The following is a 15499-nucleotide window of genomic DNA, read 5'->3' on the forward strand; positions in this document are numbered from 1 at the left end:
AATATATGCTGATTCATTGGCAGAGGCTTTTACCAAAATCCATATCAATATCTGGCAATGGTCGCTTACTTATTCAAAGCATAAGCACTAAACAGCCTTTGAAAATGTAATTGATTTTAAAAGTATGCTAAGTTTTTACATTCAAGAAGATGAGTCCTCCAACTGCAGTTCTAATTATGTTTTTTTCACTTTCAATAATTTTCAATTGAAGAGTTTTCAAGAATACAGCTTGTGACCACTGTCAGTTATACAGATAAGAGCATAAGATCGATGACTTGCAAGTCAAAAGCAGTCATACGTCAAATACAAAAGTTGTAGCAAGTGACAAAACATATAGTATGTCAAAGAGAGCATTAATCATACTTCAACATAGAAACAATGTGAAAACTGGAGAAAAAAAATCCATGCGCCTGTACCAGAGAAATAGGCACTAGTAGATGGGATGTCAGTATATAAATTTCACTATACAAAAAACAAAGGAGTGCAGAAGAGGAAATTGTTCCTATGGAAGAGCCTAGTAAAATAGAAGAAAAGAAGATGGGGGGGGGGGGGGGGGAGAGAAGAGGGAAGTGGAAATGGAAATCAAGGACAATCAAGAGCACGCGAAAAGGACATCAAGCATGTATATTGGATCCACGGGGTCCATCTTTTAAGGAATTTTTTGTGTGTATCTAAAAGGATACTGGAGAGCTTATCATTAATATAAAATAAGTCTCAACTTCTGTAAATGGTATAAACTGTCGTTTCCACATTGCTATTGTTTGTTTTGTCTCCAGTAGTACATAGGTAACCAGTTTTAACTGATATTTAGTGAGGCCAAGAGATTTCAAGTTCAACAGGGCATGCCACAGATCTCTTGGGAAGGGGCAGGTTAATAATAATTTTAAAAGTCTAAGGACTTTTGTCCAGAATCGGGAGAGCATAGGGCATGTCCACCATATGTGGAGGATGTCTCCTGGAGCAGAGCAACTCCTGAAACAGGTGTCGGGAGCAGATGGGTGAAGATGTGCCAAATGGGATGCCAGGTACCACCTTGTGACAGTTTTAATTCAGTGGTGAGGATGTTAATGCAGCAGGAAGTCAATGTGGTCCAAATTTGTGACCAGCTTCCCCTATCCTTAGTGCTTTTAAGGTCCTTTCACACCTGGAAACGTAAGTTTGGCTGTTAGGATTTTGAACATTATTCAACTGTGAGTAGAGAGTAGATATAAGTTTGGGAGAGAACTGATGACCAATGTGTTCAAATAATGATAGTTGGGTCATTGGGTCTCTATCAGCAAGCACCGAAGTTGGTCAGTGTTTGATTTGTAGGAATCGGAAACGTTCAGTGTGGTGGACTTGATATTTATCTCTGATTTCTGCCCAGGTGTAAATAGAACGAACAGTAAAGAACAAGTGGATGCAGTGAAGTTTGTGGGAGACCCACCAATGGGAGGCATCAGGGGACTGAAGGCCTGGGGAAAACAGTGGGTTACCTGGAAGGGGAAAAGTGGTAGATGTGGGGAGATTAGGTTACTGGAATACTTGTTGGAGTCCCATACTCAGAGTGAGTGAGACTTTAGAGGGCTAATGGATGTGGGTCTAAATTTTGGAGGGAGCCACAAAAGCAAGTGGGGAGAGACCAGAGAGCAAGAAAGTGTTTCTAAAGTGACCCATGGAGGGGCTTGCTGCGTAGTATAAAGAGAGGTGACAGATGCTATTTGACCTGCTACAATATACTTCGAAAAATTCAGGACCCCCAAGCCACCTTGTTTCCTGTGTATGAGCATACTAATTATGTTTTTTCAATGAGCTGTTATTTGCTTCTAAACATTTTTTACAAGTACATTATATTAATATGCTTGCAAGACAAGTTTAGCATACAAAATTGATTAAAGTTAATGCTCAGAGGTAAGCAGACCCCTGCATATGTCCCATGAGCCTTTGGACCTTTATTTAGGCTTTCATAAAACTATTCCTAGGCATTGTGTTAGATAAACCCATGTTTGTTGTTGTCTTTGTGTGCAGTTTTTGTACAGTACTGTAATTGGTTTCTGTATTCACAACTTTTTAGCATCCTAGTAATACCACAGTTTTATATTTACTTACCATTACATTAATTCAATAAGGTAACAGCCATAGCCACTAATCTGCTATTTTTATTCTGCCTGCTCTGATAAGCAGCCAGGTCAGGTCATGGCTGAAAATGATTGGTAGTTTAGGATTACTGCTCTGCGCACACTTATTGAGCAGATTTGTGTGTTATGTCTAAACCTCACTTCTATTTATTTCATCCACAGTGGATAGAATTGTGGGACTTGACCAGATGAGTGGTATGTCTGATATGGCATTTGGCTCGTCATACAAGACAAAGAAAGGAATGTTCCGCACCGTGGGGCAGCTCTACAAAGAATCACTATCTAAGCTGATGTCTACATTAAGAAACACCAACCCCAACTTTGTCCGATGCATCATTCCCAACCATGAAAAGAGAGTAAGACATTTCCACCATTCACATCCATGTACAATATGTAATAAGTATTTCTTTTAGGTTTTATGTGTAATTTAAAGTTACAAAGAATGTATTTATTGTGTGTGTGTGTGTGTGTGTGTGTGTGTGTGTGTTTGTGTAAATAGACGCCATACTACAGTTTCTAGAAGTAAAATGTGATCTATGAATGGAGGAGGCAGACCTTCCAAACATCCACCCATTCTCCATTCATAGATTGCCAGCCAAATCAAAATAAATGGGCTGCCTTAATGCAATGCACCAAAGCAGTCAGGTATGAATGTGTCCTTAAAAGTAATGTGACCCCAAGGTTACAGTTATAAAACAGATAATATAATGACTCCTGTATAGCTATGTACTGATTGACACTTCTCTTAATCAGGCTGGGAAACTGGAGCCTCACCTAGTCCTCGACCAGTTGCGCTGTAATGGTGTTCTAGAGGGTATCCGTATTTGTAGACAAGGCTTCCCAAACAGGATCATCTTCCAGGAGTTCAGGCAAAGGTAAGAGCGGTCTCCAAAAAATGTTCTTGTGTGTACACACACACACACACCAGCAAAATAAATCTTGTTGTAACCTGTATGTAATATTTTAGTAATTTTTCTCAGTTTGCATACATTTGCCATTATAAGTAAAAGGTGTACATCAGGGTCAAGATGCCTCTGTACACTCTCTAATCTACAGTAGTACCCACCCATAGAAATTAGTACATTGAGATCTTGAATGTATTTCAGAAGCATCACACAGTAGATTTATACACTCAGATCTCTTACCAATGAGATTACCAAGACTTGGCTCACATGTACTATGCTTTTCAATCGAAAGCACATAGCATGCCAAATAGTTATATTACTGGTGCAAGAAACCTGAGAATCCAGATCTGATATTATTGTGGTACTAACGTACAATAAATTCTGCTCTTAAATTTAGATATGAGATTTTGACACCAAATGCTATCCCCAAAGGATTTATGGATGGGAAACAAGCTTGTGCAATAATGGTAAGAAATTGCATACTTTCATTCTGTGAATAAATTAATTTAGCGCTTTATCTCTATAATTATTATTTGACATTCATAAACTCACATAGCAGAGTTTAATGATAAGGGACTCACTCGTAATATTAGAGGAAAGAAAAGTATGGATTTTGTCCATGGGTGTGTGGTTCTTTTCAGTGTCTAACAGGAAGATACACTATATTGCCAAAAGTATTGGGGCGCCTGCCTTTACACGCACATGAACTTTAATGGCATCCCAGTCTTAGTCCGTAGGGTTTAATATTGAGTTGGCCCACCCTCTGCAGGTATAACAGCTTCAACTCTTCTGGGAAGGCTGTCCACAAGGTATAGGAGTGTGTCTATGGGAATGTTTGACCATTCTTCCAGAAGCACATTTGTGAGGTCAGGCACTGATGTTGGACGAGAAGGCCTGGCTCACAGTCTCCGCATAATTCATCCCAAAGGTGTTCTATCAGGTTTAGGTCAGAACTCTGTGCAGGCCAGTCAAGTTCTCACTCATCCGTGTGGACCTTGCTTTATGCATTGGTGAGCAGTCATGTTGGAACAGAAAGTGGCCATCCCCAAACTTTTCCCACAAAGTTGGGAGCATGAAATTGTCTAAAATGTCTTGGTATGCTGATGTCTTAAGAGTTCCATTCACTGGAACTAAGGGGCCAAGCCCAACCCCTGAAAAACAAACCCACACCATAATCCCCCCTCCACCAAATTTTACACTTGGCACAATGCAGTCAGGCAAGTACCATTCTCCTGGCAACCACCAAACCCAGACACGTCCATCGGATTGCCAGGCAGAGAAGCATGATTCGTCACTCCAGAGAACATGTCTCCACTGTTCTAGAGTCCAGTGGTGGCGTGCTTTACACCACTGCATCCTATGCTTTGCATTGCACTTGGTGATACTAGGCTTGGATGCAGCTGCTCGGCCATGGAAACCCATTCAAGGAATCTCTCTATAGTGCATAGAGAGTGTTAATGCTCACAATAGAGAGTTGTGCTAATCTGAAGGCCACACAAAGTTTGGAGGTCTTTAGCTATTGGCTCTTCAGACAGTTGGCACTGTGCGCTTCAACATACGCTGACCCTGCTGTAATTTTACATGGCCTATCACTTGGTGGCTGAGTTACTGTTGTTCCCAGTTCCTTCTACTTTGTTATACTCTGTTACCACTAACAGTGGACTGTGGAATAATTAATAGCAAGAAATTTTATGGATGGATTTATTGCACAGGTGGCAACCTATCACGGTACCACGCTTGAATTCACTGAGCTCCGGACAGCGACCCATTTTTTTACAAATGTTTGTAGAAGCAGTCTGCATGCCTAGGTTCTTGATGTTATACACCTGTGGCCATGGAGGTGATTGGAACACCTGAATCCAATGATTTGGAGGGCTGGCCCAATACTTTTGACAATATAGTGTATGTGAGGGATTTGTCAGATCTTGACATTTAAAGTATAACTAAAGGCAAAACTTTTTTTAGTCTTGGACAGTGTAACGATGGATTAGAACACGTTAGGTTTTCATTGCAGTCTGTTCCCCCGTTAGGAAGCTTCGTCCTCTCTAGTTGTCCTGTTTACCATTGTCATTGAAAGTGAAAATAAAAAAAAAAAACAAATTATAGGTTGTCCCCAGAAACATAATAGAGGGGAAATTTTCCAATTTGGACACTAGTTCTGGTGACCTGGGGTCCACAAAGAATTACCTTAATTTGCAGGGGTTTCCACTTTCTATTTTGGCTATGAGACAGGAAGTGAAGGTAAATCTCCTTAATGGCAAACAGATGGTGAAAAATAAACAGACGGGGGGGTTATAACCCTCCTTTACTCTATCCGAAAGGAAAAAAAGTTTTGCCTATAGTTCTACTTTAATTATCCTATCATTAAATGCATATTAGTAGGGTAGTCATTTTGGGGAAAGATTTCAGTTTACTGTATTTATATCAGTCAGGAAAAGAGTTCTAAATGGTTGTGTTACTGTGCTTTACTTTTACCACTGCCTTGTTCATGAAATGCTTTTTTATAGCATTTTAGAGTAAATCTTAATATTTGCAGCACAGCATCAAAGATTGTGAATTTTATTTTAGTCGTTTTGTATTTACAATGTTTAAATGTTTGCATTTGTTGGTTTTTGGGATAGATATCTGATTTATAATGTTTATAAAAGTTGTTCATTCCCCTTTTTTGGAATCCTAGATCAAAGCTTTGGAACTAGATCCCAATCTGTATCGCATTGGACAGAGTAAAATATTCTTCCGTGCTGGAGTGCTGGCTCATCTGGAAGAGGAGAGAGATCTGAAGATTACAGATATCATTGTACTCTTCCAAGCTGCTGCCCGAGGATACCTTGCCAGGAAGTGAGTTGCTGGGTGTCCTTACAGTCTTTAATATACAGTCTTTGTTATCTCCACCTGGAATTTTTTGGGGAGGAAACACATCTTTTTTTTTTTTTTACACTATCATTGCCCATTTGTTTACATTCATCTGTTTTTATGCCACTAGGACACCTGCAGGTGCTGGCCTCCTAATAATCAGAAGGCTTGAGCAGGAAGCTGTCACATTTAGTAGTGACACATTTTTCACTTACAACTGCAGCTGTAGATTCAGCTTGAACCTGCAGCTCATCTCTAGAGGGCAAGAGGAATCTCCATATACTTTATACACAGTGCAGAGCTCTCCCTCATATTTCCTCTTCTAGTCAAATGTTTTTAGCCTATAGTGTTAGGCTAGTTTCTCTTTTGGTTTTATGTTCTTTAAGGCTATTTTCTCTTAGGGTTAACTGTCGGGGAATGTCACATTCATGCTATAAAGGCAACAAATAGAAACTGACATTTGACACATATTAAACATTATGGGAATTATTTGTGACTTTTCCAGGAGTGTTGAGACATTCCCAAAGTATTTTGTTTTTCATAAATAGAACCTTTTGTGTTTAATGCTTGGTATTTACAGTGTATAAAAATCTTGAATTTCCCCACACAAACATACTAACTTTTTTTTTTTTATAGAGCTTTTATAAAGAAACAGCAACAAATGAGTGCTTTGAAGGTGGTGCAGAGGAACTGTGCTGCATACCTCAAGCTTAGACATTGGCAGTGGTGGAGACTCTTTACTAAGGTATACTGTTGTGACATGTTATTTTATTTTTATTATGGTTTTTATGATGCTGATAATTCTGGTGTTGTTGACTTAAATCTACTTCATTGTTATACCATCCTTACATGTTGGTGAGGGTAAACAAGTGCTATTAACAAGAAACCTTTGTCTTCTACCCACCCTGACACAGCTTATGTTCACTTGTTGCATCTAGCAGGAAGGCCTAGATTCCTAGGACTGTTACCCATTTGCTTTTGCAATGGATATTTTATCTAAAATACCAGGAAATAGTTTTACAGTGATCCCATGGATTATTATCTCCAACCAGGGGTGGACTGACAACTCATGGGGCCTCCGGGCAATAGGGGATCATGGGGCCCCTGTGTCCTTGCCCAAACTCAAAAAAGCCTATGAAAAAGGTACCAGGGGCATCTCATGGGGCCCCTTACTGACCCCAGGCCCTCGGGCAGTGCCGAGTTTCCAAATGGTCAGTCCGCCCCTGTCTCCAACCAACATTTATCCTAGATACCAGATTTCTGCTCTTCTGCATGATACCTATCTTGCTGTGACCTACCTAAACAATCCATTCAAACTGTATCCAGTCACTTAAGCCTTTCATTCTGCATAATTATTGATAATCAGTATCTACAATATAGACAGTGCAATCAGACAATAAAATGGACCTTCCAAAAATAATGGCGGGGCATACTTCTCTTCAGAGCTGATACACTTGCCTTGTAAATTAAATGTACTTTTACTCTGAATTTTGAGCAATGGTGTGACTGAGTGTTATATGTCTATTAAAGATGATGTCTTTTAAAGAATTAAAGAAATGTCTATTAAAGATTATGATTACTTTGCCAGGTTAAGCCATTGCTACAAGTGACCCGACAGGATGAAGTAATGCAGGCCAAGGTAGTTGAACTGCAGAAGGTGAAAGATTACCAAGTAAAGACAGAGCAAGAGCTAAAGGACATGGGAAGCAAATACCAGCAGGTAAGGTCATTACTGCAACGTCAGTGTTGTTATATTGAGCAAATCTCCCAGTATGGACAGACCTACATAGCACAGTCTGAATGTATTCCAGCTGGTACTGTTGTGACTTGAGTTCCTTACTTATTTTCCTGTAAAATATTAAAACAGTATATCCAGTATATAGATTTTTCTATTTTTCCATGAAAGTGAAATTTTCAGCCATTATATACTTTTAAAAATAAGAGCAGACTTCTGGTTGTCTGTGTCATATTAGAACCGCCTTTCCTATGTGCCCCATTAAGGTAGATTAACTAAATTTTCTTCATGTCAGGCCTAAGTTCCATCAATTGCCACCCTGCCCATCCACTGAGAACAAGTAATGGTAACTTTTCATTGTACAGGGGAATAGCAGTTGATGTGGCATAAGCTGGCCATACACTGATCGAAACTTCAATCAGTGTTTGGTCATCCCCGCTCAATAGAAGTCAATCATTTGATCAGCTTCTGTCAAAGAGACATGTTGAATAGTTTTCCGTCAATTAACAACGGCAATCAATCAGCTGCTTCTGCCGCTGTGAGAATACAATGTCCCAGCACAGAGGATTCCTCCATCCACCTTGTATATGGAGCGCACTGGCTGCACTAAAAAAAGTAACTGTGTATGGCTAGCTTTAGTCATGAAGTCAGAGAAGTCAAGCCCTTAGTTTGAGGGAAGAAAAATAAAGGTTTATAGCTAGCAGAAGCACAAAATACATGAATACATAGATGATGTTTTGTTTTTTTGTTTTTTTTCATCTACCAGCGTGAAGCTAGAGAACATGACTTGCCCTATGGATTTTTACATTACCAGTGCTATTGTAGGATGCTATAATACTTTAACTTTTTACTTTCTGTTTCCAGTTGGCGGAAGAAAAGTCGATTTTGGCAGAACAGTTGCAGGCAGAGACAGAGCTGTTTGCAGAGGCTGAAGAGATGAGAGCTAGACTTTCAGCAAAGAAACAAGAGCTAGAGGAAATATTACATGATTTAGAGTCCCGCGTAGAGGAAGAGGAAGAGCGGAATTTGCAGCTGCAAAATGACAAGAAGAAGATGCAGACACATGTACAGGTAAGGTGTCGGCATTATCATTTATTCTATACCCTATATGCAGTATATTATATAATCCAAGCTTTTAATATTCTGCAGTGAAAACAGTTCTGTTTTGCTACGTGATGCTGCTGGAGGAAGTTTCATATATGTTTGTAATTCCGGGTTTCTCGTACATTGCTAGGCTTTCCAGAGCAAGTATAAAAAAGGGGCAGGGGTGGATTTCACCTGTCATGAAAGTAATATATAAGCAGAAGTAATATATACAGTATAGTTTAACTGTCATAATGATGCTTTTGCCTTAATACTTTCTGAATCCTTACCCAGAACATGTATAGAGATAACATATTCTTTATTATTCTGACTTACATTTGCTGCATGTTTGTTTGGGACAGTGATTCAGAGTTTTTGTCTAGTCACGCCAGGCAACTAGCAATTTCAAAAGGAGGCCAATCATGGCAGTCCACATATTACATTTCTGTTAGGTTTACTTTAAATAAACTCTGTCACCTAATACAAAAAAGCTTTTAGCAGGTATAAAGTGAAGGAACATAAAAATGCCTGCACTCACTTGCAAAAGGCTTTGCTGTCCCCTTTATGTGCCTGAATGTCAGGCCTTTCCTAATAGGCAAATCTCCAACAATTCTGGGTAGTGTAGGGGATTGCTGCTCACATTCCCCCCCGTTGCTTCCCAAACATACATCCCTATAATAGGCTGTCTCCTTGGCTAATAGAAAGTTTGCCCATTCAGCATGGCCTGATATTCAGCTGCAGCATAGGTGAAGGAGAACTGCTGCAGCTATGTGCAGGTGCCTGTAGATTCCTATACTATATAGTGACTCTATCACTATACCCTTTTAATTATATATTATTTTAAATTTTTTGCTTAACCTTTTTTTTGAAACAAACAGCATAATTGAAGAAACAAGGGGCAAACAATCTCCCTCTGACATTTCCACCTTTGGTTTGGCCCTGTATGGCCTTTTAACATGTCTATATTGTGTGGGTACTTGTAGAAATGGATAAATGGTGCTGGATCCCTAAAGTTCTTTGCATTCCCACCTAATGGTGAGGGGGTGGCATTGTTTCAGAGTCTACGAATAACAAATATATTTCAATGAAAGTTCAGACAAATGGCGTAATTGGCTGACACAGTTCAGATTAAGCCTTTCAGCAAGTCTTAAAGCTGTGGATGAGCCAGAAGAAAAGAATTACTTGTCCCTGCAGTGTAAAGGTCTGGATGAAAATCTATTAAAATATGTTGTGCATTTCTGAGGTAGCTTTGTAGCTTGTGGGCACTCTTGTCCGCAGCTGCTATTTGCATCCTTTAAGTCTTCCATACTGGGCTGGCGATATGCTTGGAGGCCCACTCTGCTTTTTTGGCTCTTTTATTTCTCACTTCATCCCACTATATAGAAGCCAGACCATATGCATCATGCACGATACAGTAGTGATATCAGAAGTTTTGCAGATCATCAGGTATTTCCTGATATCATGAAATGGGCTGTTCGATCCTCTTTGGACTGTGTGCTACTTCCTAATTATAAGTGAAATGCATTAAACTAAAAGGTCACTTAATTTTAGTTTGTTTTCTAACCTCATTGTGAATGCTTTTTTCAGGATTTAGAGGAACAATTAGAAGAAGAAGAGGCAGCTCGACAGAAACTTCAACTAGAGAAAGTAACAACTGAAGGCAAGCTGAAAAAGATGGAAGAAGATGTTCTTCTATTAGAGGACCAGAATGCTAAACTCAGCAAGGTATGACACCCAGGTTTATAAGCAGTGGGGGCATATGAGATTGTCTCTGAGATCCATAGAGGGCCAGGTTTGACACCCAAATTCAGTGGCTCATGTATGAGTCCCACAAGAAGTACAGTGTATTGTAGTTAAAGCTGCTGTAAATGTTATTCTTTTAATAATAAATATGGTATACTTTCCTGCTCTGTGCCAAGGGATTTGCACAGAGCAGCTCCGAATATCTTCTTCTGGGGTCAGCTGCCAGTACTCTCTCTCCTCTTCTAAGTGTGTCCCCCATAGCAAGCCTCTTGCTATGAGAGCACACCTGCGGGCTCACTTCTAAGCCAGGCTATGTGCATCCATAGACACATAGCTTGGCTCGGCCCTGTTGCCCCGCTCCCTCCTTCCAGGATTTGATAGACAGTAGCAGGAACCAATGGCTCCTGCTGCTGGCTCTCTGCCCACTAAGAAGGGGAACAGAGACCAGCGCCGCTGAAGACTGGCAAAGCACTGGACCAAGATAGGATTCAGGCGATACTACTGCTGAGACATTTTTACCTTTATGCAGGGAATGCATTCAAAATATATCCTGCCTTTAGAACCACTTTAACTGTTGGATATGTTAGTAGAGTGCCTGCTGAGTTATGTGAAGTTGAGTAAATACATATCAAGATAGTTACCATGTTTTTTATAGCAATGATGAACCATGTTACCATGTTTTTTATAGCAATGATGAAATCCTACTTATGTTTACAGGTTAGATATACATAATGTAAGTTGTTGCCTTTTAGAACATACAGGCAATCATGTTGTGTTTTAGGCATTTTTGGCTTTTCATAGGTGAATTACGTAGTGTATTTGTGTATTTGGATTTACTAGGACATTGGGGCTAAGGCCTTGCCCAGACCAAAGGCATTCTGACTCATAGTGTGTTGAGACCGTTTTGTCATAAAATAAATTTAAAGTGAGGCAAATGGATATAGTTACATATTTTTGGAATGCAGCCATGCAAATCACACCTTCACTATTGGATTGTTACAGGAACGAAAGTTGATGGAAGATCGTATTTCTGAGTTTACCAGTAATATGGCTGAAGAAGAAGAGAAAATAAAGAGTCTGAGCAAACTTCGCAACAAATATGAGGCTGTCATTGCAGATATGGAAGGTAGGAAAACAATATTACTGTATGTACTCTCTAAAAGCCAGGCGAACACATAATGTTTAATACTCTTTATTATTCATTTACTGGAAAATGTCATGCTCTGTTTGAGTTTGAGTGCTTAGAGGGAAGAAAAATTCTTTAAGATATAGTGAGCATGGTACTTTAAAGTGGAAGTAAAGGCAAATTCTAACCAACTCTAAGCCTACTCTCTGCCACATTCTAAGCCTAATCTATCTAGCTTTCTAAAGAAAAAGTTGCTATACTTAACTTCGGTCCAGTCTCAAGCTGCACCTTCTGTGAATGGAGACAGCTGACAGCGGCTAGGAAATGCCTGGGAAGTGACTTTACACCTAGAGTTACTATGGGGCTTCCGTTGTCGGCTGCCTGTCCTGCACATTCCTACAGAGTGAAGCTGCCACTGACAGCTCACCGTGGGACCGGACCAGAGCAGCTGCAGAACAGGTATGTATAGTGATTTTTTTCTTTACAGGGCTAGATAGATTAAGATTAGAATGTGGCCTAGAGTGGGTTTAGAATTAGTTAGGATTTACTTTTACTTTATGGTATAGTGATCATGTTGGTCTGAGAGATTTTCTGTCAGAGTGATAACTATGAACTATGTCTCTGTATGATCTCTCAAATACCAGGAATATGTGCCAGGACTTATAGGGGTTGATTTACTAAAACTGGAGAGTGTAAAATCTGGTGCAGTTGTGCATGGTAGCCAATGAGCTGATAATTTCAGCTTGTTCAGTTAAGCTTTAACAATAAAAACTGGAAGCTGATTAGTTTCTATGCAGAGCTGCACCAGATTTTGCACTCTCCACTTTTAATAATCAACCCCATACAGTCTCTAAAGTGAAACTTTAGTCAGAAATTTAGCCCTGCTAGATCACTTCAGGCTTGCCCCTTTTACATGTATAGCTATTTAAAACATTAAAAATAAATGCCTTGCCTGTTTAAAATCCAGTAATACAGTCTTACCCTGCCCTGCACATGCTCAGTTGCTCTGTATTTTTCAGCACTGTGCTGAAAATCGTATGTACTCTCCAGTGCCTCAGGATATGCACAGCCAAAAGGGAAGCCAAGGGTACCAGGACAGCGACAACCAAAGGAAATGCTTCAGGGGTGCAGCCCTCCTCAGACAGGGAAATCAGCCACTGGATAGAGAGAAAACAGGTGGCGCACACACCTAGTGTATTATCCAAGGTTTATTGTAGGAGTGAAAGAATAATAAAAACATACTCACAGACGAAGCATGTATCTAAAAAGCATAGAAAAATGACAATGGCCACAACGGCAGGCAAGGTGTTCTCACTGTCAGTGCTCTCAAATGGCTGACGCGTTTTGGGGACAAATCCCTTTCCTCAGAGCTGATGAATGAATGGAAAGTAGGAGCCTTGCTGTTGATGCCTGTGTGGGATGGTGTCAGCCATTTGACCGCACTGACAGTGAGAACACCTTGCCTGCCGTTGTGGCCATTGTCATTTTTCTATGCTTTTTAGATACATGCTTCGTCTGTGAGTATGTTTTTATTATTCTTTCACTCCTACAATAAACCTTGGATAATATACTGTGCTGAAAATGTACAGGCCGATCTACTGACAGTCAAAAGATTTACTACTGCTCAGGGTTTCAGCAAAAGTGCAGACTCCAGCAAAAAGAAACAGGAACAATGCTGGAGGGAATTTACAGCACACGCTAATTTTTGTAGCATAATTATTAATGTGCAATGTATGTGCCTTGCTAAATAATATTTTTTTTAACAAGTTTTTATGGGTAAAGTTCTGCTTTAAATTACTGATTTTAATTAATAATAATTATTAAACTTTTCCCTGTGCTGTCTATTGCAAAGCTTCCCTTACCTCTCAGTTGTTTTCTTCCTTGATAGTCTAGACATGCCATGGTTGTGAACGTTGGTTGTCACCTTCTCTAAACCCCACACTAATTGATCACCTTTAGCTCTTCTAGGATCACCCCCTTTCCTAAGTATTAAGTACAAATATGTAAACTTTAGGCATGAATTTCAACTAAGTGCACACCTCTCAAAAAGGAGACATGACTTTGAAATGCCCATTCACATGGCAGGACTGTAAAGAAAACTCCACCATTTGGGTTTTAACCATAACACAACCTTTGGCAGCTCTGAGCACTCAGGTGTAAACAAAAATGTGTATCACAGTTTTTAAGTGGTTAGCACTTCTGCCTAGCAGCACTAGGGTTGTTGGTTCAAATCCCAACCACGGCACTACCTGCCTAGAGTTTGCATGTTTTCCCTGTGCCTGCAAGGGTTTCCTCTGGGTACTCTGGTTTCCTCCCACACTCCAAAGACATGGTTTCAACCTCAGGGCTGGTCAGCATATGAAGCTGCCAGTGCCTAAGTGGAAACACTGCTATAGGAATTCTTTTATATATTTTAATCTTTAACTGCAACATATCATTAATGAAAGGATAAGTTCACCTTTGGGAACATGTTATATCCCCTCCTCTTTTTTTAGGGTGGAACAGGTAACATCTTCCCACTCCTGCAGCTCTCCCCCCTTTCCCCCCCTCCCTGTGACAGGGGGCCGGGGATTCGCTCCCCACACCCACAGTCACAATTTGAAAAGAATGTGGCTGTTGGAGTTCCCCCACATGGCTGCATCATTCATTCAGAGTTCTGTGAATGAATGCCTACAAGATCTGTCAGCCTTTGCGGCTGATGACTGTAGTTCTCAATGAACAGCAAAGGTACTGGTGAGTGCTCTCATAGTCCATTGAGCTTCCTGTCATTCAGTAACCGCCTGCCCTTATTGGAGGGACAGGCAGATAGTTACACTACAGTAGCCATACATTGCACCAGTGATCTGCTGACCGCGGGTGCAATGCTTTACAGGCTCCAAAGAAAAATATAGTAAATCACATTTATTTACCAGCAAAACCATGTGCATTTATTATTGTTTTTTTTTTTTTTTTAAAGGTGAACTTACAGTTATCCTTTAAGCAGTGATGTTATCCAAAAACAAATTATGATGTTATTTTCATAACCTTTTAGATCGTCTCAAGAAGGAAGAAAAAGGCAGACAAGAGATGGAGAAATTAAAAAGGAAACTTGATGGGGAAACATCTGACTTACAAGATCAGATTCTAGAGCTTCAACAACAAATTGAAGAACTGAAACAGCAACTGGCGCGGAAGGAAGAAGAGCTCCAGGCGGCTCTTGCTAGGTACATTAGGGAAGGTGGATGTTGTAGCAGTGGTCATGTATCCTATAGATGGCAGTAAGCCCTTGGTGGCTTATCCTTTGGGTGTATATAATATGTATTTTAATTTTGTTTAATTTTAGAGTTGAAGAGGAAGCAGCACAGAAGAACAATCTGCTGAAACAGCTTCGGGAAATACAGTCTCAGCTCTCAGAATTACAAGAAGATGTAGAGTCTGAAAAGGCTGCAAGAGCAAAGGCAGAGAAGCAGCGCCGGGACCTCGGGGAAGAGCTGGAGGCACTGAAGTCTGAGCTTGAAGACACTTTAGATTCCACAGCTGCACAACAAGAACTTAGGTGAACATTAGCACAATTCTCTGATCATTAGCTATACAAACTTATAGATTATGGGGGTTTAAATACATCATTATCATCATCATTTTAGGTTAGTGTTTGATCCTGGCAATTGCCCTGTGATATTATTAAGATTTTGTGTGTTCATGCAGTATTATAACCTGAAACACCAACACAACCTAACTTCTTAGTCCTACCACAGTTATAGTTAATTGGCATGGAAGTATACACTAGGAGGATGGGAACAGGTTTTAAATCTGTTGTTTTTCAAAATTCAAAGATTAATTCAGCAATGAATCTGGAAAAATATAAAACTCTCTACCCTCCACCTTAACAGTACTGTACTTACTGCTAAATTACATGTGTTCTTAAGAACACCAGGCAGTAGCTACAAATGTATTTGGT

The 15499-nt window shown here is 40.0% G+C and overlaps 1 protein-coding gene across 7 annotated transcripts in view; it reads left to right on the forward strand.

The window, feature by feature from the left end:
- Nucleotides 1–15499, forward strand: part of LOC149461278 (myosin-10-like) — a 293209-nt gene that overhangs the window by 244231 nt on the left and 33479 nt on the right. For all 7 annotated transcript variants that reach the window (XM_089678625.1, XM_089678626.1, XM_089678624.1 and 4 more), the window contains 11 exons: nucleotides 2280–2473; nucleotides 2871–2992; nucleotides 3420–3489; nucleotides 5700–5860; nucleotides 6512–6620; nucleotides 7464–7595; nucleotides 8475–8681; nucleotides 10281–10418; nucleotides 11439–11562; nucleotides 14594–14765; nucleotides 14885–15097. In XM_089678625.1, coding sequence (XP_089534751.1) covers nucleotides 2280–2473; nucleotides 2871–2992; nucleotides 3420–3489; nucleotides 5700–5860; nucleotides 6512–6620; nucleotides 7464–7595; nucleotides 8475–8681; nucleotides 10281–10418; nucleotides 11439–11562; nucleotides 14594–14765; nucleotides 14885–15097 — 1642 coding nt within the window. The remainder of the gene's footprint in view (nucleotides 1–2279; nucleotides 2474–2870; nucleotides 2993–3419; nucleotides 3490–5699; nucleotides 5861–6511; nucleotides 6621–7463; nucleotides 7596–8474; nucleotides 8682–10280; nucleotides 10419–11438; nucleotides 11563–14593; nucleotides 14766–14884; nucleotides 15098–15499) is intronic.

Source organism: Staurois parvus, unplaced genomic scaffold (assembly GCF_062004578.1).
Source record: "Staurois parvus isolate SC_StPar_1 unplaced genomic scaffold, SC_StPar_1.0 ptg000207l, whole genome shotgun sequence".
Classification (NCBI taxonomy): domain Eukaryota; kingdom Metazoa; phylum Chordata; class Amphibia; order Anura; family Ranidae; genus Staurois; species Staurois parvus.